The following is a 23,656-nucleotide window of genomic DNA, read 5'->3' on the forward strand; positions in this document are numbered from 1 at the left end:
TTAAGTTCTACTAGTTTAATTTTATTTTCCTTCATTATCACATTATAAAGAGTTTATTAGACTAAATAGTGTATATATTTTACGATCACATTATAAAGAGTTTATTAGACTAAATAGTGTATATATTTTATGAACTCTGACGTCTTTTTTATCCAAACATTATGAAAATTATTTTTAAACAAGATTTAATCTTTAAACTTTCAAAAGAGGTCAACCAAACACCCTCCTAGTCACAAATCATATGTGATGCATTAAAAAAAAGCACGAGTCTAATGGATATGAAATATACTCAAACTTTAGGTCGAAGTGTATACAAATCCTGAAGGGGAAACCTACAAAAACGCGTTAGCACTCCGACACCCAAGTTAGTATCGGATTTAAGATGGAATAAAGCAAAAAAGTAAATAAATATAATTGAAATTGAGATATGATGAATAAAATATATAATTTGCTTATAGAATGCTTAGAGAATATTTAAATAGTGTTTAAAAAGTGCTTAGAAAGTAAGAGTTGATTTACAGAGTGAGAGATGTGTGAGGGTCCAATGACGTTGTTTTGAAGTATCGTGAACATGAAAGAGTAAACCTGTATTTATAGGGGGTGCCATCTTCCGATAGGGTTGTGCATGTTTCCTCCATTTCGGGAAAAGTGGACGAAGGTTGTTTGGATAAGCCATAGTTTGATCTTATCTTTTATTAGAAGTGATTTTGAATCTTGTCAAGAATTCCTAACCGCTATGGAATCTAAGTTGTTAAGGAGTCCAATTATTTGGGGCACCTTTCTCGTTTGTGAGGAGTCTCAGCCGCTAGGGGAGGGGTCCTCCTAGGGCTGACGTGATCCAATGTGGTTGTTGACAAGATGCCACGTAGGAGTGTAGGCTGTCATGTGTGTGGGCCTTTTGGACCGAATATTTATCGGACTTTAATTATGGTCCGAGTAGGGGATACCTTCAGCCTCATTCATTTCTCAATTTGTTTTTTGGGAGGCATCCGCCAAGGCTGCCCGTCTGTCTACTTTTTAGGGGGCACCTACCAAGGTCGTCTATTTGTTTTTGGGCTTTTCGTGACTTAGGCTTCCTATGATATTATGGGCCTCTCGTTTAGGCTTTTTGGACCCTCCTATTTTTATGCACGTCAACTTGAATTTGTTTTGATAATACAAAGGATTTTCAAAGTTTTATTTCTAACTTTACACTATATATTCTTTCAAACATTGAAGAATTTTAAATTTTTTTAAGACATAGTCCTTTGGTATATTTTATCAAAATTCATCAATAAATGTAGTCTAATTTAATTTAGACATATTATAAAGAGGACACAATTACAAACATTAAATTACTTTAATATTAGCTATAAAAATGGACTAAAAATATTGTAAGGTATAATTTCCATAATATATTAAAAGAAAATTAAAATTAGGAATGAGTTACATTTATTAAAATATGAGGATGAAAATATATATATATCATAATTAAGGGGCAGAATGACAAAATAGATATAATTTTGGGGGGAAACTGTAAAAAGTAAAAAAGGGAAAATATAATTTTATAATTCCCTTATTTGTCTTACTGTCCATTGAGAAAAAAATATGTAAGTAAATATAATTTTATGAATTAATCCAAAATTTAGGTTTAGTCCCACAAGAAAACGATAAATATCTTTCGCACTTAACCCTATATATATGCCTCCTGCCATTATTTGCCCTCCGCGCAAGCTAAGAAACACGCACAACACACAGTATAGCGATTTCTCCCGATCTTTCTCGCACCGGAGCTATTCACAACCATGTTGACAGGTGTGATGCACCTGCTTTTATCCTTGCATTCGTTCAATTTAATGGAAATTTTTATTTACACATTTGAAGAAAGATCTTCGCCGGCATGTTTCGGTATTGTGTTTGAGATGCTACACTTTGTCGTCAGTATGTGATATTTAGGTTTAACTGTGGCACTGCTTTGATTCTATAACTATGGTGAAGGTGCGGTGGTCAAATTAATTCCGGCTTGAGAAGTGAGGGAAGATTTGCTTTTTAACTTTCCAGGCGCTTTACTAATTTAATCATGTGGAAGTTACTCAAATATTTGTGCTGATTTGGAGGGAAAGAGGACTGTAATTTTTTGTACAACTTGTAGAGTATGCACATTTTCTGGAGCTGAAGTGTGGATATGTTTTATCGTAAATTTGTGATCTTTGGAATAATCTAGATAATATAGTTTGGTATGAAATTGATCAGAAAAGACAAAAAAATTGTAAGAAATAACTGAATGTTAAATTGAAGGATGAAGCTGAATGCATGTGTTGTGGACTTAGATCACAGTTTGATACCCCTCATAATGGAGGGAAGGTGGTGAAAACCTTTATCTGCTAGTAAAATCTAATGAGATATCATAGGCAATAGAAGATAGCGTTTAGATAGAGTAGAGATGGAGAAGATAGGTTAGGATTGGTTAAACTAAGCATAAAACTTACTAGATGACCTGTTCTATAACAGTCAGGAATTCTCACATTTTAACATGATAAATGAATTGCTGCATTATCACACAACTTTTGATTTCATGGGTTTCCGTTATCTTTTACTTCATTTGTTAACTTTGTTGGAACGTTACAAGTCCTATTTACTAAAGGCAATTATGTCTGATGATTCTAATAGTGAGCGTAAAGTGGCAAAAAGAGTTGTTCTCCAATGTGGAAATAGACACTACCCAGTCCCCATATGTTTTCAAGTGCCAGCTGTACGACCTAACCGGGGTTCCTCCTGAAAGACAAAAGATTATGGTCAAAGGTGGTTTATTAAAGGTATAGAAACAATTATTTATATCGTGTAAGCAATATGCTCAATATGCGTAACTTTTGACCGTGTATATTTTAAACAAATAAAGCACCTGCTTTATTCATTTGTAGCAACAATAGTTCAATTTTTCTATATAGTTGGAGTTGATTAAAGTTATTGATGCAATATTTTTTGACCATATAGGATGATGCAGATTGGTCAAAAGTTGGAGTGAAGGAGGTAAAAGATTTTCGTCATCCGATGAGACTCGTCGTATTAGTATAATTGAACCTTGCCCTAAATATTCTATGCCTCTCTTGTTTGATTCAGGGCCAGAAACTAATGATGATGGGAACTGCAGATGAGATTGTAAAGGCCCCAGAAAAGGGCCCTCTTTTTGCAGAAGACATGCCAGAAGAAGAACAAGTGGTTGCTGTTGTGAGTTTCATCATATTTATGTGACTTCTAGGAAATCGTACCCAGCACAAGGCCCATTCTTTTTATCATTTACATAAATATTAAAATATCTCGTTGCTAACTGTTTCCAAATTACGAGGATATGATGGGTTGAATCTGGAAAATATGGAAAGAAACTACTGTTGAATCTTTCACCAATACTGAATGTACTGATTTTTTCTTTTTTGCTAAAATATCATAAGTAGGTCTAGAAGTAAAGTATCTAGATGTATTCCTTCTCCTTTTCTGCATTTGTCGGCATTATTTGCTGAGATTACGCAAGTCAAAGATCAAAGATTGAAACTTCTTTTAGCTTATGGTACTGAATGTTTTTTCTAATATTCTAGGAATGGTGAATATGTCAAAGGAGTTCAGGGTTCCTCAAAGTTCAACGAGAACTTAGCATGGACTAGTCTGTTTCTGATTGTTATAGTTTAACACATTTCTGTATGTTGTTTCTTTTGACACGTGGACCTTCTTTGGTAGATTTAAGCTGTTGTTTGATGTGGATCTACTGATTTATTTTATTTACTTGTTTGCAACAGGGACATTCTGCTGGTTTGATAAATCTAGGGAACACCTGTTATATGAACTCCACAGTACAATGTTTGCATTCAGTTCCAGAGTTGAAATCTGCCTTGATAAAGTGAGTTGTCTCTGTCCCATGAGGAAGCTTGCTTTAAAAATTTCGTTGGTAGTCTTCATTAGTTAGATTTCTTGTTTGGTTGTGCTGCTTTTAGGTACCCTCCTCCAGTGAGAAGCAGTGCTGTGGATCAGTCATCTCACTCATTGACGGTGGCAACACGAGAATTATTTAATGATCTTGATAAAAATGTCAAGCCAGTGGCACCCATGCGATTTTTGACAGTACGCACTTACTTTTGTTTCTTGAACTGTTTATTTTCTTAAATTTTTTTGGTTTCAGCTACTTGGAAATACAATGGAATTCTGGGAGGTTAATGAACAGTGGGTTGTTTCGGAGTTCTTTTCTGCATGTAATGGAATTATAAACATAAACATGAAGTGGATTGGATTGTGGGCTCCTATTTTGTATCAAATTTATTATGCGTAGAGGTCATTTTAAATGTGCTTGGGATCTTAGAAATTGGTTAGTTATATATACGGTGGTTCCTACCCCATTGTCTATTCACATTGTAATTTAAAGAAGGGTTAATTACACTTTGCCGTCCAAACTATGACTGTTTTTACACTTTGACATCTGTACTTTTTCTTGTGTGTCAACTTACCATGTCAATTTTGCGGAATTTTGCACTTCACCTTTTATAACTATTTCAACTAATGTTTTGTCCAAAAAAACATAAAAAATGCAGTGCACATGTGATATTTAAGGATATGTGATGTGATATTTGTCACATATGCACAACATGTGATGTTTCTCCAATAGAACATTCAACAAAAGAAGCATCATATATGACAAAGTGCAAATTTCGCAAAGTTGAGATGGTAAATTGTCACAAAAGAAAGTTTCAATGGCGAAGTGTAAAAATAGGTATAGTTCAGATGATAAAATGTAATTTACCCTTTAAAGAAATAGTATAGCTCTAATTGGATATTGATGTCAAATAAGAAAGTGGCCAACTAGGTAATTGGGATTAGGGGTGCTTTCCTCCATCTTTACTTTCTTGGTGTAGGGGTATCTTGACTTTCACAACTTAATCATCGTCATTCTTCATATAAAGATAGGAGAAAGAGAAATATTACCTTATCCTACACCTATTTAGCTGGCATTAAAGTTAGAGCATGTGTCTTGAGTGTAAGCCTGTAAACATTCTTGCAATGTATAGAAACTTTGCTAATGCTGCTTCACTTTATTGTCTGTACAATAAGATAGCTGGTCAATTCATATTGTTTTGGCCACATCAATTTTCGGCATAATGTTTTTATGATTTCCAATTCGTCTTAGAGCAAGCATAATGGAGTGCACTTCAGCTGACCCCTTATTTCATTTTTCAGGCATTGCGGAGTAAGTATCCTCAATTTGCTCAGCTTCACAATGGAATTTACATGCAACAGGTATGTAAATGGGCTGAAGCTCACTTTTTAAATTCTCCCTTATGAGTCTTCTCATGTTGGAATTTTTTTTATTGCCAGGATGCTGAAGAGTGCTGGACACAACTTCTATTTACCCTATCATTGTCTCTCAAATCCCCGAGTTCCAGGTAGCACACCTGTCTTGTAAGAGTGAAACAGCACTTCTGGATGCAATTTTTGTTGAAGCATCTGATAACATTTTAACAAATATAGCCCATTTTAGTCACACTTTCTGTTCCTATTTTGTGTCATCTATTGGCTGACCTCTTTTCAGAATATCTGTTTTCTTCGTTTTTTTTTATCTTTTATTAGTTTTTGTTGTTATATCTTTTCGTTGCCAAGAAGTTCTTATTGGCATTGTATAACCAGAATGCACTATCTTTTATGTTTCTTTTGCAGTGAAGATGCTGATACTGTAAAGAGACTTTTTGGGGTTGACCTAGTTAGCAGGTATTCTGCCACTACGTTTCTTTATTGCTCTCCATGAACAATGTTTCTTATTTGTTCTAATGTTGCTGAAGTATTTTGCAGTTTTATTTATGTAAAATCTGTTATAATTATTGTTTGCCAATTGTATGATGTTCATTATAATGTTCTCAGACATGTGTCTATGTGTGTTGGGTAGATTATCATGCCTTTTCCATGTTTGTCCGCTAGAAAGCTTTTTGGTTTAGCCTTTGGTTTCCTTCCATATTTATTTCCCTTGGTGTGCTCTCTATTGGCATCTTGATGGGAAGAATAGCTCGAAGAATTATCTTAATAGAATTCCTGGAATTAGGGCAATTAAGAGTAGACACCAATCAGAGAAGTCCAGAACCTCCAAGAGAAATTATAGTTGATGAATCAAGTATAAATATTATCTCCATAATAAATAGTGTATTAAAGGAACATTTGACATTACATCCATCCCTGGACTCTTCAGTTTCAAAACCCTAATGTAACTGGAATCTCATGAATCCATAGCATATTGCAGTTGTCTGGCCATCATTTTATTTATTATTAGTTGTCAAATAGTAGAGATCTTTTTAGTTCTCATCTAGAAAGTGGCACTTGTGTAAGCTCTCGTCCGATATTCTTCCTGGAAAATGTTGTAATTACTGCACAAGTCACCTTAACCTTCAAGAAACAGAATTTAAATGAAAGCAGTCACACCTAGATGCATAATGATAGCAAAGACTTTCAAATCTCTTCGAACTGTTTTGACATTAAGACTCAACTGCATCCTTACTAACCAAATATAACATTTAGTGAATAAATAATCTTTCTCAGTTTTGGTACTTTGTAAGATGAGCCAACCAAAATTACTTCCAGTTAAGGGAAATTAAGACCATAGGATGCCGAGGCACAAATCTGCAATAATGTGTTAAGCTACTTTTCTTTAACATTCAAAACTTATAATTTGCTGAGGAACTGTGTGTGCACTGCTTCCAACCCACTTCTGGTGATGGGGGCCGAAAAATATGTTTAGTGCATAAATTCATATCCAGCTGTTCGTTTACCTATTGTTATCATTACTGATTTGTGGTTAGGGTCCACTGTGCTGAAAGTGGTGAAGAAAGTACAGAAACTGAGTCAGTTTATTCACTTAAATGCCATATTTCGCAAGAGGTCAACCATCTTCATGAAGGTTTAAGACGTGTAAGTTTGATATGGTTGTCTTTCTCATTATGCTCTTGTATTCTAGTGCTTTTGTCCTGATTATCACTTATTCTTCATATTGTTTTCCTTTTTCTGCTTGGAGCATGCTGTGCACTGCAAATGGCGTTTCCAAGTTACACTTGTAGACATCTAAGCACTTTGTAAATGAAAGGCTTGCTTGTGATAATCTCATATAGCTGTAATGGTGATCTAGGAATTTGGAAACTGGCACTAAAATGAACAAATACGAGTTAACATTGCTTCGGTGAGAGTGCTACTGGTAGTTATATTTTACAGTTTGTGAAAATTTGGATTTAATATGTCAGTGATGACTTGCTCTATCTAAGTTGTCATGCTTGACCATTATTTGTTTATTCTGTGATAATCATTAACCATTTAGAGGCCATTGTTCAGTGTGAAACTTGCTGAGATAACTGATATCCTAGTCTGGTTTGCTTAAGATGACATGTCTTTAGTAATAAACTTTAGATACTAGTTTTTGAGCATCACCGTGTAGTTTATTCAAGATGCCTTTCCATATCTTATAAAGGATGTTATTGTGTAATTATTTTGGCTGGTTTGCATGTCCAGGGTCTTAAATCAGAATTGGAGAAGTCCTCACCTTCGCTGGGACGTAGTGCTATTTACACAAAAGATTCTCGCATAAATGACTTACCAAGGTATAGTGGACTTACTAAGCTCTTCTATAATTTCTGTTTGATTTCTATGCTCCCTGTCCCAGGTGTTTATTTGCATATTGTTTCCCCTTGGTCTTGATGAAACTTGAAAGGCATTACTTTCAGTCCTATAATTTTTGGGTCGGGCAATCGATTGATCTTTCTGCTCGGATTGCAGATACTTGACTATTCAATTTGTACGTTTTTTCTGGAAAAGAGAAACAAATCAGAAGGCCAAAATTCTGCGGGTAATGTTGTTGTTCTTTCCAATTATCCTAACCAGTCTGAGCTATTGTCTCACTACAAAGTTCGTAATCCAGAAGTCGTTTGATTTTATCCTATTGGTTTGGTTCCGTATGAATTATGTATCTTCCCATGAAATGTCTGCAATCCTGTTTTTGCAGAAAGTGGACTATCCATTGGAGTTAGATGTGTATGATCTTTGTTCAGATGATCTCCGCAAGAGATTGGAAGCACCTCGACGGGTACCAGATTTTCTGCATACTTCTTGAACATTGTGGCCATACTTTATTTTCTCTAGTTCCCCTTTCCTGTGTTGTTGGGTTCTACTCATTTCACGAATTAACAATTAGCTCCTGAGAGATGAAGAAGGCAAAAAGCTTGGTCTGAAAACTAATGAGGGTAGCTCGAGCTCAACGGATAATGATGTCAAGATGACTGATGCTGAGGTAGGCAATTTATCTGATCATAGAGATTGTAAACCGCTTCACTGGATAGACTGACCCGCTTACTTGAGATCTAGGTTGAGTTTATATTTATTTGGTTCATGCAGGGATCATCAAACGGAAGTGGGAATTCATCTAAATCTGCACCTGGAGAAGAAGGTAATTGTTCTTTTGGAACTCATTTTATTCAGGATCCCTGGATGCCCAGTTTAAAACCTTGAAAATACCATGGACAGATGAAGTTGCTTGCAATTTAAGGCTTATGTTGGGATAAACCTTAGTTGTACCACTCTGTGTTTAAATTGCCTGGAACATTGAATTATTCGCATAGTGAACAATTCAATGCCCTTTTTTGGGTTGTATAGGGGTAAAACCTAAAATTTTTCGATTGATATATCTATTCACTTTCTACACCTTATTGATCAGTGTACATTTATTTCAGATGTTCCTCCTGAGAAAGAGAAGCACCTGACAGGAATATATGATTTAGTTGCGGTGCTCACGCACAAGGGCAGAAGTGCTGATTCTGGGCATTACGTTGCTTGGGTTAAACAAGAAAATGGTTGGTCTCCAGAATAAAACTCTCTTGCTATATCTTACATTCAACTTGTAAGATTTATTTGATATAGGTTATTCTCTAACCACAGGGAAATGGATTCAATTTGATGATGATAATCCGATTCCACAACGGGAGGAAGACATCACTAGACTTTCTGGGGGCGGTATGGACTTTAAGCGTGATCGTGTTCTTGTTCTTCCATTAAAATGAAATTGCCTTTTGTTACGTGGCTAGTTAGGTAGAGAACACTCAAAGTGACATGCATTAACAAATTTCTTGTTTTGATTTCAGGTGATTGGCATATGGCTTATATTTGCATGTACAAGGCTCGTGATGTCTCCATGTAGTGGTTCCTTTAGGTTGATCGCATAATTTGTTGTTTACATTGAAAATATTCCTGTTTTAAACATATGATAGAGGTTTCTATATTCCCAACAGTCGTTTTGTTCTGTTGTGTAGAGATTAAATTATTATCCGAGTCCAGCTGTTTTCAACAATCGATGTGTGTAAAAACTCCTTTCTCTAATTATGTTCAATGTAATAGTTGATTGAGATCCATTTACCTTTTTATTAATAGAAGATTTTTGGCCGCATACATCCCAAAATCAATTAGCAGACGTTCAAATGTTTAGCCAAATTGAGGGAATACGGTCCAACGACCAATCATTTTTCAAGTCCAGCCGTTTGCAAAAATCGATGTGTGTGTAGAAAATCCCTTCTCTGGTCGTGTTGAATGCAGTAACAGTTGAGTGGGATCCATTTTGCGATCTTTTTATTAGCAGATGTTTGGCGGGTTGAATCCCAAAACCAATTAGCAGATGCTTAAATGTTTAGCCAAATTGAGATAGTAAGTTCCAACGTCCAATAAAATGGGGCAGAACTGAAAATTCGAATCTGAAAGAGAATGATTCCACATAAAGATATTGTTATTATGATGCACTGTTTGGCTTTTCATGTTTTACAGTGTATGGATGGAATAATTCATGTTTGTTAGTGATTCCATCCCAGAAATTTGACCAGAAAAAAGGGGTCAGGTAAATCCAATATGAGGATAGTCCTCAACAAAGACTACTGACACACAGATGGTATATCTTGTTTCCCTCGGCTGATTATTTCAGCATCTGGATGTGACGGGGCATTTCAAGGCACCAGCAGACCTCGTTAAAGCCCTCACGGTTCTTCCATCTGCCACTTCAAACATCTGCTCCGGCGTGTAATTTGGGCTCATTGCAACACCCTTAGCGACCGACTCTCCGAAAGAGGCACCATTCTCAAATACATCGTGCTTAGATTTGAAATTACAATTCAAGTTGGGGTCCCAGGTGATCTGTGATTACAACCATCATTGGTTCAGTCAAAAACCAAATAGACACATCTGGTAATAATAAGCAAATCATGAAGGGACGAAGGATTTCTATTGTATGTACCTCTTTGTTTTGACCTTCTGGTGCAATGAAGAGGTTTGCTTCGCTCTTGATGCTTGGATTCATGCTCCCTCCGAGGGCATAGCTACCCCATCCTAGGTAAAGATTGTTAACAACATGTGCATACCCGAACCGGATCCTACAATTCATCCATCCGACGTTAGATCCAAAGAAATCTTTCTCGATTGATAATATTTGAGAAAGTGCAGAATATACCTTGGCATTCTCTGTTGACAACGAGGGCCAAAATGGTTGAATGCAACTGTGACCTTCATGTTCTTATCCCTCCTGTATCCATCATTGTGGCCTAAAAGCATGACCTTATCTTGGAACCTAAACCAATTGTTTGATATCGTGATACCCGAGGAGCCTCTCGTAACGTCAATCAGCCCGTCTTTGCAGTCGTACAATGTGTTGTGATCGATCCATATCTTTGAAGATGTCAGCATTCTGATCGCATCCCCATCCACCTTCCCGACTTGCACGATTTTCCTATCCGGGCCCATCACCGGGCCGGGGCCATGAGCCATGCAGTCGTGGATATGGAGCCCGTGAATGATGACATTGGTCACCTGTTAAAACGTACTCTTTGATCATCAAAAAAGGCAAAAACTATGCATTTCTTGACCAATATTGAAGCTCATTTCATTAATTATGAATACAACACATACCCTGTTAAGCACCAGGCAAGAACCATATGCAATGTGCACATCAACACCTCTCGCATCGATTGTGGTGAAGCTGCTAACAAGGAGGGCTTTAGCAAGTCTAATATTCATGTCCCTTTCAAATGTGATCCAAACCTTGCCTTTGATGCTTGTCACGCCATATCTCAAAGTTCCGGGCTTTGGGTTCAACGGATCATCGCTATGATCCGTGACTCTATAATGTGTCACATCCGGTCCGGTGTTGTTGGTCATTTTTCCCGTGTAGCCGACAGAGCACATAGCCAGTTGTTGGAGGTGGCCTCGCCAATTGGGATTTATCCTCCAACACTTGTCAATGACGTTCATGTCATCGATAGTTCTTCGGGCTCGGACTAGGCCCGAACTCATTGAGATGACTATTGAAATAGCGCAAACAATGCACCATGTTATGTTTTTTGTGCCCCATGAAGCCATGATTTCTAAGAATTCCTTGGTTGAACGAATTCTTGATTGTGAGCCAAAGGGTTCACAAAATTTTGGCAAGATGGAGATATTTATATATATATATATATATAGGGAGGAAATGGAGGTGCTTTGCACAAGAATGAGAGTTGTGGCAATGGGCTTTTATACATGCAAGAAGCTTTTCTTTTTGTGGTGAGATTGAAGTTCTTGATAAAGATGAGTGAAATGAATGGACCAAAATAAGTAATTGATGTTTAGTAAAATAATTAATTACTATTTTTTGACATGTTCACCAACTAATATTAATATGTGAGTGAGAAAATTTGAATTTTAAAATAATTTAATAATTAAGAGATCGCGTCCTTTAACTATCTTGAAATATTTTCATATATGTATCTGTGTCTCCAAGTTCAATAAAAAAGGGCAGTGCTTTGACAAACTGACCTAAATCATAATAATAAACTAGCAATTAAAGTACACTCGATGCGTGCGCATAATTTAAATTTTTATTATATTTATTTAGTCAGATAAAATAGAAGAAAGATAAAATAAAGAAATTATTAAAATTTATAAAAATGTTAATTTTAAATATATATGAATATAACATTATTGATCTAACTAATTAATTCAAAAAAATAGTTATTTATAAAATAATTAAATATAAGTAATGGTATTTTGATCAACCTATCTTTTATCTACTAAAGATAGTTACTCTTAGACCTCGAGTCTTAATAAATAGTATAAATTAAACTACGACACTTATCTTACAGACAATAATTAGCTATTATTTTTTATTATTCATGCATCATATTACAATACGAATTCGAAATTTGGGGGTAATTACGACCTAATTTCCTACTTCAAAATCTTGAAAGATTGAATCAAGAAATGTAATGGTCTTCAATTAGTTGAAACCTTAAAAGAAAAAGGAAAAAATGAGATTGATTTCCTCTAAACCAAAAAATGAAAATAAAAATAAAATTCATAAATATATTACTGAGACACATAACCTAACTATCCTGGGCTGAAAGATCCCAAAACAAAGAGGCCCAAATTAACCCAATGTTTAATTTAAACGGCCTCAAATGCGGCCCAATGTACTAATTGAAGTATAAAATAATGGGATAATTGTAAGGATTGATATAATTATACGTAAATCTCATGTAATATAGTTTAAAAAAATAGAAAAAAAATTATTTGACATGCAATGAATCAGTAGTAAGTCAAATCGAAAAAAATATATATTTTTATTTAATTTTTTTTGCTAATGTCAATAAATATGATGACTTCTGATTGATGAATGGATTTATGCATTCAGAACTCCTAGATGTAAGTTTTCAAATTACAGAAAATTTATGTGTAATTGTATCAAATCTCATGAGGCAGTGTAATTATCCATAAAACAATTGATTTCTTTTTTGTGTGTCAATGATGCGAAAATGCGAAAAAAAATATGAAAAATTAAGAAACAAAATTATCATGATTATGTGTAATTCAACAAGATGAGAAAATCCCTTTACTCCTAAAAACTTGACAATTTATAAAATAATTAAAGCAACCACAAAAATAAATAAATAAATAAATAAGCACATGTGATTAATTAGCTAACAAGAGTAATTAGTGCATAGTAGTTGATAACTTGATATTCACCAACAAAATCTCACTCTTCTAAGTATATTAATTGTTTTTCCATTTCATCATCAATAAATATTCATTAACTACTACTAAGTAATAGTAATAACTCCCACATTAACAATCCCTATGTTATAACTCACCAACCAACATCAACCATTCAAGAAATTTGATGCCGTTTATGTGAATTTGTATCCATATGAGCTCTGAATTGTCGAATTAACACACAATGGTGATATTATTTGTAATTTAAATATTCACACCAACAACACCGCCATGCCCAAAATTTATACTAATATAAAAAGAAAGATCATTTTCACTCACAAACGGTGGTAAGTAACATCACCATACCAACATTAGGTTATGACAATCATACACCTAATTAGATAATTTTAAGAATAAATGGTAATTATTATTATTTTTTAATAAAATTGACTCCTTATTATTTTAATACCACTGTACAAATTATTTTATTGTGCCGATAGTATTTTAAGTTGATTTTCTTTTAACTTTTTAAAATTAATTTGTTGGTTTATATATTTTATTTTATTATAATATATTTTAAAATATAAAAAATTATTTATTATATATACATATGTATGACGTGTCATGACAGCTAGTTAATTAATTATGGCAAGAGTTGATTTCCAAAATTCCCACAATTTCGAAGATATATTCATGAATTAAAAAAAAAAAGAAAGAAAAGGAAAAAGGGGAATTGCTCACAAAATTCATGCCCTTTTGATTCCATTTCCCCCACAAAACAACAAATTACATCTCTACCAAATTCATCTAACCTCTTTGGATAAAAACAAATTCCCTCAACTAAAGAAGATAGGGACAAAGGGTGTTTCCGTCATTCCACTTTCTCCACCTTCCTGTCATCCCTCCTTCTCACAGACCAATGCCACTCTAGGCCCTGTTTGGTGGATCAGAAAAAGATGGATGATGTAAAACAATATATATATATATATATATATATATATATAAGAGATAAAGTTTTTTCTAAGATGTATTTCTTAAAGTGCATTTTAATGTAGGGTTCGTAAAGTTGTTAGTATAAATGATCCACGTTCGCGTAAGTTGTCATATCTACTAATACTTTATGCGAGGAAAATTTAAAATCGTGAAATCAAATAATTCACTTTTGTATATTTATAGAATGAAATTTATGATTTTTCTTTTTTTGTTACAGAATGAACAAGGGTTTTAGTGCACGTATTTGACGTGATTTCAATCTCTAATGTACTTTAAATATTTACATATTGTTGAATATTTGTTAGCAAATTATCATATTAGAATAAAAGAAATAAAATAAATTTTATTCATTTTCTTGTATCATAAAAGAAAAAAGAAGTTATTCCCCAAGTATATGTTATGGTAAATTAGGTTTTATAAAGTTTGTTATAGTTACAAGTACCTCTTTATTATTTAAAAAATTATAAATATTCATGAGATTAAAAATCGTCTAATAAATATCTGCCTACAATGGACTGTCATAAGAGTGTATTGTAGACGATCACTAAAATTGATAGAGATGTGCCGTGTCTATTGAAGGAAAGAGATAAATCACTCTCGTACAATGGCAAAATACCCTCAAGCAACCCGAGATCTAAACCGTAGATCTTCTGATAATTTATGATTTGAGATAGTGCCACGTAAACCAGACAAGTACGGATATATGGTCTCATAAATACATTATTTCCACAGTATTTGTGGTAAGATACATTTCATTAATTTCTACCATATTCAATACTTCGATACTTTCATTTTGATTTGAGCTGACTTAAATATCAGAGGATTCTAATTGAAAATCTCTCAACTAGCCTCTTGAGCTTCTATTTTATCAGGGATCATATACTTATTTGGGTAACACATATTGAGCTCGAGTCGCTGAACTTAAGCGAGATTGCCATTTTCGACCCCTGAATCAAATACTATGGAGGTATTTGAAAATTTTTAAATAATAACAAAATAATTTTAATTATGATAAATTTAAGAAGAACCATTATATTTTATCTTTGATCTTATTTTCCTTTCCAAGTCCCTCGACTTCCCCATCACAAACATGGCCTTAAAACTCAGATAAACTTTATCTAAAAAGAAAAATCACATAGTTTGAGGTCAAAGATTTTGATATTGTTGTATAGTAGGGTGGGTGAGATTAGCAAGCCATAAAAAATATATATATACGAAAGAGAGATAGAGAGAGAAAATGAAGGGCTGAGTATATTATTGTATTATTGATAGAGAGCAGGAGAGAGAGAGAGAGAGAGAGAGAGAGAGAGAGAGAAACAGTGCTTTGGTGAAAAGAAATAAGAACGGTTTGATACACACTTGAGAGGAAGGAAAGGGGAGAAAAAAAAAATAGTAAGGAGAGGAAAAAAAGTTTTCCTACTCTCTATACATACACATCGATATATCTATACATAGAGAGAGAAAATCTGAATCCTCATTTTCTTTTTTGTACTAATCGATGTTGTATATATACACACACTGGAAAAATGGTTGAATCTGAATCCAACATTCCGCTGCTGCTCCGATCTTCTTTCAATTCCTAAACCTAAATCGCTTTTTTTTTTCAATGAAGTGAAAGGTAGGGAAGGGGGGAAAGGCAGAATCACTTGTTCTTTTCCGATTGTTGTTATTCCTGTTTTTTGCTGTTGCTTGGATTGTGTGTTTTTGCCCGATTGTCGAGAATAATGAACGGTGGTGACGGTGGAGAGGTGGCATCAGCTGCGGCGGGTCCACCTACGCCGCTCGAGTGGAAATTCTCTCAGGTCTTTGGCGAGCGGACGGCCGGGGAAGAAGTACAAGAAGGTAAGACAATGAATTTCATGAATGAGAAAATAATTTGTTTTTGTTGGGTTTGGATCTCGTGGTTAGGGTTTGGGTTTCTGTGGATTTGATCTGTTTTTGGATCGTGAATTGCTTGATTTAGTAGAGATTGATGTGAATTGATCGGGGATTTCAGTGTCTGATCTGCATGTCAGTTTCAATCCATGATTTGAATATAGTAGTCGGAATGGAGTGAATTGAGTTCAATGTTAGTTTTTATGGTTTTCCTTGCCGCCTGCACCTTCTTTTTTCTTCTCCAAAAGAGTGTTTTATTAGTTGTGGGTTTGAATCTTTGTGGTTTTGTTTACTGTGTTTTTGAACTTGTTCTTTTTCTCGATTCTCGAGTCTGGACTTATGAAGATGTAAGATTATGTTTTGAACTGCAAGCATCAAGTTTTCTGTTGTGGCAAAGTGGATTTCTCTTCCTAACTCTCTGCATGCAGCAATTGGGGGTATAGTTCTAATTATATCTATAACCAACCTTCTGTGTTTGGATATATGCTGGCTGTCCAATGTTGTTGCATTGCTGGCGTGAGGTTGTTTGGTCAACCAATGCCGTTACACGATTATTGGAGGTAGCACTGTGACATACTTGATTGGAGCTTTCGGCTAACTCCTTTTGTACTCGATGACCTGTGGCTTCCATGAAGTCAGAATCTTTGCGGGACTTTACAAGTGTTAGCTGAAATTTGCTAATAATGAAATTGGAGAGATTTAAAAAGTGACACATTTTTGTAGTGTATGTACTGCCAGCGCCAGAAATGCTCATATGTCGGCTTTACATAAGTTGGAAAGATAGACAAAAAGAGTGTGGAGTATAAAGGAGGGGTTTCAAGCAAAATAGAAATTGCTCCTTTTTGTCTATTATTGCATTTACTGACGGTGGTAGCATGATTTAATTTCTGTCAACTGCGTTACACAAATTAGGTCTGGCGACAAACTTGTCTCAGTTATGATTGTGTATTTAAACCTTGAGTGGGTTCAAATGGTCGCGTTCACTCTCTTCTGAGTTTTTCTTTGTTTCTTTTTCTGGGGTGGGGGTGTGGGGGTGGGGATGGGAGGAGAAAGGGCGAGAGAGTGAACGTGTAACCATAGTAGGGTGGTGTTAAAACCACCGACTGAATGGAGGTAGTTTATTTACCTTAGTGGGATTGCTGCCACTTCCAGTTCTCTTTCATGCAAAAGTAGATTCTCACTGGTGACAAGAAAATGAACTTGAAATGATACAATACTGAAACTTTTGCGCATGTCTTTATTCCTTTGTGCTTTTCTAATTTAACTGCTTTTCTGTTGGTATTTCTGTACCAATTCCAGAAATCCAAATGATGATAATCTATGAACTTTCTCAAGTATCCTACGATTGACAGACAAGTGTTTTCACTGTTTTGGCTAAGAGAGGGTCCAAGTTGGTCTCGAATTCATGAAATATGTGTGAATTAGTGTGAATTCTGCGTCAATTTATGCCAAAATTTTTGGTAGATTAGAACAATTGAAAAATACCTGCTTTTGTCTCTTATTGCATGCTGATTTGCTTTTTTGCCATTGATTCCTCCAATACCGTGCTATCATTAGATGGCTATGTTGCAAATCTTACTTTTACAGATTGAGATTTGGAAGATGTGGTACATGAATGAGATTTTACACTTTTCACTCTTTCTTTCTTTGCAGTTGATATTATCTCCGCTATTGAGTTTGATAAAACTGGCGACCATTTGGCCACGGGTGATCGTGGTGGAAGGGTGGTGTTATTTGAAAGGACCGATACAAAAGAGGTGAGGTTTCTCTGACATAAAAGTTTTATTTTATGCTGACGTAGTTATCTATATTAACTTTTATGCTGTCGCAAATTTACTTTGCAGCATGCTGGAAGTCGCAGAGATTTAGAGAGGATGGACTACCCAGTTAGTCGACATCCAGAGTTCCGTTACAAAACTGAATTTCAGAGCCACGAACCTGAGGTATTTATTCCCAATCTCAATTCGTCTCCTATTATGGGTTGTGTCCGATGGTATTTAGAAATAATTATTGTTTCAAATTTATGACCTCTGATTTAACAGTGAGGTTTACTTTTTAAATGGACAAGTTGCTGAAAAGCATCTATTCCTTAAATATTTTTTGTCTCCAGAAGGTTTTAGTTGTTGTAATGATTGCTTGACATCTTTCTTCTTCAGTTTGATTATCTCAAAAGTTTGGAGATTGAGGAAAAAATCAACAAAATTCGGTGGTGCCAGGCAGCTAATGGTGCCCTCTTTCTTCTGTCTACTAATGACAAAACCATTAAGTATTGGAAGGTGAGATCCCGAATCACATTTTGTATTGTTGTAGAAGGAGAATATAATTCTGTAATTAATCTTAGTTCATGATCGTTCATTGTGATAATAAGCATTGCAATCATCTTATTCAAATCTTTGATTTTTTGTTCTGAAGATCTGATCTTCGTACTTTTTAATGCATATGTTCTTTATTTTTGGGCTAAATTATTTTCCGTTGCCTTTGGGATCTTTATGAAGGGCCTTTACTGGTGGAGCTTTTAAGCTTTAGAGCATTATGAACTACCTTAAATGCTTATATTTTCCTTTTCATGTATGCGTCTAATTTATACCTATGTTTAGCTTGATTGATTACGTTCTCCCTTTAATTTTGTTTGTGTTTAGTTGGAGAGTGTTTAAACTCTCGGGGAGAATTGCAATCATATTATAGGTTTTGATGATGTTGGGAGGTCTCTTCTGAATTGGGAAGAAAAAACATGGTACCTTTTCCAAGTAATCATACCCCACTAGAGATACATTATACATTCACAACAAGAATATGCTGATAAACTAATCATTTTTGTTCTCTAATGTGTATAATTTTTTCCCTTCATGTGGTTCTAATGGTAATTTTAAACAGGTCCAAGAGAAGAAAGTCAAGAAAATTTCTGAAATGAATGTAGACCCATCTAAAGCTGCTGGAAATGGTAGCGTTGCAAGTTCCAGTGTTTCCTCCAGTTCTAAGCAGTGCCTTGCTAATGGTGGCTACAACTGTTTGAGCAATGACCTGTCTTTTCCACCTGGGGGCATCCCCTCACTACGATTACCAGTGGTAGTTGTACTTAACTAAGCTACTAGAAATAGAAGTCTTTAAACAATGTTTCTTCTTTGACCGTGGTGCCAAGAAGTTTGGAAAGTGAAAACTGCTTTTGTTTGGTCCATCTTGGACATGTGAACTCATTTTGTTTACTTGTACTTTTTGCTCTTCTTGGATATCTGTTTCTTTATTCGACTATGCCTTTCTCATATCTGATCAATTTTCCTCCATGGAACTTAATTGATATAAATATTCTCAAATATGCATGGTCTTGAAAATATATAGGCATTCATGGGTTCTTTAGCTTGGGATGTATGTGGTGTTGGTGTTCTTTACTCATTGTTTTCCCTGTAACACTTGGTTACAAAATCTTTAGGTCACAAGCAGTGAGACCAGTCTTGTCGCAAGATGTAGGAGAGTATATGCGCATGCACATGATTACCATATCAACTCTATCTCAAATAACAGGTGAAGATCCATTTTGTTTTAACTTGTTATGAGTTCCAATTGCTTTATGCCCTTCAAGGTTTCTTCATGCAGGGGTTTTCACTGTGAGTTCAACTTTTCAGTTATCTGTCTATAGAAACTCAAGGGCCCAGTTTTGATTCAGTATTTCCTTTTCTTCCCCTCTATTTGCTATATGCTATTGATGCATATCAGCAACTAAAATTGTATTATGAATCGTGGTCATCTTTGTGCCATTCCTTTCTTGTAATTTGATTTGTTGAGTTTTAGAGTTAATTCCTATTCATAATGCTGTGCAGTGATGGTGAAACATTTATATCAGCTGATGATCTACGAATAAATCTTTGGAACTTGGAAATAAGCAATCAAAGTTTCAATATCGTTGATGTGAAGCCAGCGAACATGGAGGATCTTACTGGTAAGTTAATTTCATTGTGTATTCTGGCTTTTATCTTTTTCTAATTTTGTTCCTTGTGGATAGATCTTCGAAGTCCCCGTCAACCCTGGTGTTTTTCTTACCCTTCTTATGGTGTTAGACGATTATTATGTTCTTTTGAAATGCAAATTGGAAAGTGACTTGTGTCATTACTTTGAGGCTATTGCAGTTCTTTCGTTTTGTTTCATGATATACTATCTGTTGCAAAAGCAACTGAACCACTTAGATTTGCTGGAAAGTTCATTTTATCTTCTCTCATTGGATAAAAGGTGGAGGGAGTGGGATCACCATGTTGAAAAGGCGTGTCTAATCATCATAAAACCCCAGAGCTAACTTCTCTAATTGTTTCTCGTGCAGAGGTGATAACATCAGCGGAGTTTCATCCTACTCATTGCAATATGTTAGCATATAGTAGTTCCAAAGGATCTATTCGTCTCATTGACTTGCGGCAATCAGCATTGTGTGATTCACATTCTAAACTGTAAGTTTCTTGGTATCCGTTTTTATTTCAGGCTCCTGATGATATGCTTTGCATCGTTTGGTTGCTTCAATGATGTTCGGATTGGGATGTCAAACTGTAGATGGCTATGAGATCCCTATGTTGTCTGTTTGCCAGAACCTTATCTCTAACTTTGATATTCCTTGATTAGAAGTGTGCTCTTTACTGATGAGACACTCATGCTCCCTTCATAAACAGATTTGAGGAACAGGAAGCACCTGGCTCAAGATCATTTTTCACTGAGATAATTGCTTCAATATCAGATATTAAGTTTGCAAAGGATGGCAGACATATTCTGAGTCGTGATTACATGACCCTTAAGGTTAACATCTTCAATGTCTGGAATAAGTGTTGTTTGCTTATAAGGCTTCAATTCGTTGAAATGTTTGTGGTTCTTATTTTGGATTTGTGTTTGTGGAACTTCAATTTAGCAGGTAATAGTGATTGCATGTAGCATTGTTTTTGTTGATAAAGCATGCATGCTGAAGGCAGTAGAAGGTGTCTCTGACTATAGTGTTGCAGTATTAGAAGATGGTTTTGTTACTCTAAAAAGTTATTCATGATCAAATTGATGAAAACTAGTTGCTAACAGTTTTGACTTGTGGAAGTGTCATCTAAGACTAAGGATTGTGTTATCTTGTCTGTGGAATAGGAAATTGTCTTTACTGTTCCATTTAACTATTTCACTAATTGGTAGCAGGAAGTCTTCTGTTGTCTGCTTTCTGGTCTGAAGTAGATATCTGCATTGGTATTGCAATATGGAGGCATTTGCATACAGTGATTCAATTCTATCTTTGGATTTTTCACTGATGGATATTGATTGGTTTCAGTTATGGGATATTAATATGGATTCTGGTCCAGTGGCTACCTTCCAGGTTCACGAGTATTTGAGACCAAAGGTGAACTACTGCTCGAGGACCTATCTGTCCATAGATTTTTCAATAAATGTTGTTAAGCTGATTGAATTGTTTTTCAACAATGTCCAGCTATGTGACTTGTATGAAAATGATTCCATATTTGATAAATTTGAATGCTGCCTGAGTGGTGATGGTCTTCGAGTGGCAACTGGTTCTTATAGGTATTCTCAAATTATTCTTTTCAGTTTTGTTGTTTGGTTTTTCTCATCTTCAAAAGTCTGATAAAATACTGCAAAACTTTATGTAATTTCAGCAATTTGTTCCGTGTATTTGGTTGTGCTCCGGGCAGTACCGAGGCGACTACTCTGGAAGCAAGCAAAAATCCAATGAGGTACTTTTATCAGATTGAGTTTGGCACAGTGGTATTACGTTGACTAATAATATCCATGTTGCTTATTTCTAACACCACTTAATCTCCTTTTTCAGGAGACAGGTCCAGACCCCTTCAAGGCCCTCCAGATCCCTGAGCAGCAGCATCACTCGTGTTGTCCGACGAGGTACCTTCTCTCTTGCATTGTCTCTTCATCTGAACGTTCTTTTAGTATAAAATCTCATACACGGTTCACTTGACATTTCGCTAATTTTCCTATCTTGCAGGTGCCGAAAGTCCAGGAGTAGATGCAAATGGCAATTCATTTGATTTCACTACAAAGCTGCTCCATCTGGCCTGGCACCCCTCTGAAAACTCTATTGCTTGTGCTGCTGCAAATAGCTTGTACATGTACTATGCATAAAAATGTCAGTTTCTGGAACTCGGTAAACATTTTTGGGTTGCTTTTCGAGAATGCTCCTTTCAGGGAATTGAGGCTCTTCATTTTCTCACATCCGAGTGCCTCGTGAATCTGTAGCACAGGCTTCGAGCGACAGCGTCCCTGATGTGGCATGGGTAGCGTAGAATTCACAACGGAGCAGCCTGTCCTTGTACCTGTGCTGATGACATCCCTTTTTCGCCTTTTTCAGCTTCACCCCTCAACATTTCGTTTATTTTTTTACCTCTCCTCAAAGTGAAAGACGCAAAGGGACGCGGGCTCTATTGACCTTACAATGTTGGGTAGAAGCCAGAAGGAAGGAAAGTGTTTTGCAGTTGTCTACAAACAAAATCTGAAGATGTCTTATATTGTCCCTAGTTTTTTAAGATAAATGTAGTTTTACTTGAAATCTTCCTGGAAAGGTCAGGGCAGGCTACTAAAAAGTTTTATTAACTTCCGTGGGGTCTCTCTTTTGTAGGATGATGATTTTGGTCCTCTTCTTTTTCTCTCTTTTTTGGCTATAGATTTTCAGTTTATATTTCTTTTGTAAAAGTATTCAACCTTTGGGTTCTATTAATTTGTACAATATTTTTCATGCACATCTAATTTCTTTGTTACTCGCTAGTTTCGACGATTTAAACATAAGTAGCCGTCAGATGTTCAACTTCAAAATAATTCATGTCATTTCAGCTCATTTCAAATTATGTTGTTTTTTTTTTTTTTTCTTTATGAGATGATTTTTGCATGAAGTCGCATTCATCTTCACTCATTGAGTTCCAACTTTTACAAAGAAATTCCAAACAGCATTATATACATACAGGCAGAGAAATTGACTCCACATGCAAAAACTAGTAATTTATAAGTTGAAAGTAAATGAATCTTGACCTGTCCGAATGTGGCATGCAACTTTCGTGGAAAAGCAAAAAGTTGTCTATATGAGAAAATGAGAAGAAATTACACTTGTTTGGTCTATATCTAATGCCCTATCATTCATAGGACCAACCAATCTAACATCTTCTGACTTTACTGAGAAATCGTGTGCCTTTTCTTCTCTTTTCACAATTAATAATGCCACGATTTTTTTGTTTATGTGATCCATTTTTCTCCTTTGCATGATGAATTTAGTTCGAGTAATGGAGGTGATATTTGTTGTTTAGTTAGAAAAATTTTAGTATTAGTTTTTTGGTATGTATGATTTTATATTTTAGAGAAATAGTGCAGTTTTCTTCTGAATTAAGGTTGGGAGATGCAGACATAGCTGTAGTTTCTATTTTAAGCATCAGATTTGCATGAAAAGAGAAAATAGCGAATGGAGTTAAAGTGGTGAGATGTTTGTTCTATTTTAAACATTACCAAACCCACCACGTCGAAATACTTGTCTTGAGACCAACAACTTATTTGTTTGGTCCTACACCATTTCCATTCTTCTCGCAAAAAACATGCTATTCTTTTCTCACATACTTTGCTACCCACCCTCCCGTTATATAATTGATTAAGAAATAATTGATTTTGAATACTAATTTTGAAAGGTGATTATGGTATTTAAGTGTACAATTTTGTAATTTATCTTCTTCTTTTTTTTTTTGCCTTCCTCCAGAGAATTAATTCATAATTGATTATATGAATGCAGATTGCAATCAAAAATTTTAAATTAATTTCATTTTTATAGTTAATTAAAAAT

General features: G+C 35.2%; 3 protein-coding genes across 6 annotated transcripts; 2 read left to right on the forward strand and 1 right to left on the reverse strand.

The window, feature by feature from the left end:
* Window positions 1-1,633: 1,633 nt before the first annotated feature.
* On the forward strand, window positions 1,634-9,395 carry LOC105157723 (ubiquitin carboxyl-terminal hydrolase 6). The gene is made up of 18 exons (XM_011074175.3): window positions 1,634-1,794; window positions 2,650-2,795; window positions 2,974-3,009; window positions 3,100-3,207; window positions 3,771-3,871; window positions 3,966-4,092; window positions 5,200-5,259; window positions 5,338-5,405; window positions 5,677-5,727; window positions 6,807-6,915; window positions 7,507-7,595; window positions 7,771-7,840; window positions 7,997-8,077; window positions 8,186-8,281; window positions 8,386-8,437; window positions 8,721-8,840; window positions 8,926-9,000; window positions 9,129-9,395. Exons 1-18 carry the CDS (start codon window positions 1,785-1,787, stop codon window positions 9,182-9,184), a joined length of 1,455 nt encoding a protein of 484 aa, XP_011072477.1. The 5' UTR covers window positions 1,634-1,784; the 3' UTR covers window positions 9,185-9,395.
* Window positions 9,396-9,718: 323 nt separating this feature from the next.
* Window positions 9,719-11,492, reverse strand: LOC105157724 (Pectin lyase-like superfamily protein). Its single transcript, XM_011074176.3, has 4 exons — window positions 10,933-11,492; window positions 10,478-10,833; window positions 10,265-10,400; window positions 9,719-10,164 (listed from the first exon to the last, which is right to left on the reverse strand). Exons 1-4 carry the CDS (start codon window positions 11,380-11,382, stop codon window positions 9,952-9,954), a joined length of 1,155 nt encoding a protein of 384 aa, XP_011072478.1. The 5' UTR covers window positions 11,383-11,492; the 3' UTR covers window positions 9,719-9,951.
* Window positions 11,493-15,231: 3,739 nt separating this feature from the next.
* On the forward strand, window positions 15,232-22,574 carry LOC105157725 (serine/threonine protein phosphatase 2A 55 kDa regulatory subunit B beta isoform). 4 transcript variants are annotated; one of them, XM_020692667.2, is made up of 15 exons: window positions 15,233-15,825; window positions 17,512-17,615; window positions 17,703-17,801; window positions 18,015-18,134; window positions 18,733-18,927; window positions 19,286-19,377; window positions 19,674-19,792; window positions 20,168-20,291; window positions 20,508-20,631; window positions 21,140-21,208; window positions 21,296-21,387; window positions 21,480-21,557; window positions 21,653-21,723; window positions 21,824-21,982; window positions 22,080-22,574. In XM_020692667.2, exons 1-14 carry the CDS (start codon window positions 15,708-15,710, stop codon window positions 21,958-21,960), a joined length of 1,542 nt encoding a protein of 513 aa, XP_020548326.1. In that variant the 5' UTR covers window positions 15,233-15,707; the 3' UTR covers window positions 21,961-21,982; window positions 22,080-22,574. The 4 variants fall into 4 exon arrangements, with proteins under 4 accessions (XP_020548327.1, XP_020548326.1, XP_020548325.1 ...); XM_020692666.2 differs by having other exon boundaries at window positions 21,824-21,964; XM_020692668.2 differs by having other exon boundaries at window positions 15,232-15,825; window positions 18,733-18,924; window positions 21,824-22,574.
* The last annotated feature ends 1,082 nt before the right edge of the window (window positions 22,575-23,656 follow it).

The sequence above is a fragment of the Sesamum indicum genome, linkage group LG3, assembly GCF_026168435.1.
Source record: "Sesamum indicum cultivar Baizhima isolate 11 linkage group LG3, ASM2616843v1, whole genome shotgun sequence".
NCBI classification, from domain to species: domain Eukaryota; kingdom Viridiplantae; phylum Streptophyta; class Magnoliopsida; order Lamiales; family Pedaliaceae; genus Sesamum; species Sesamum indicum.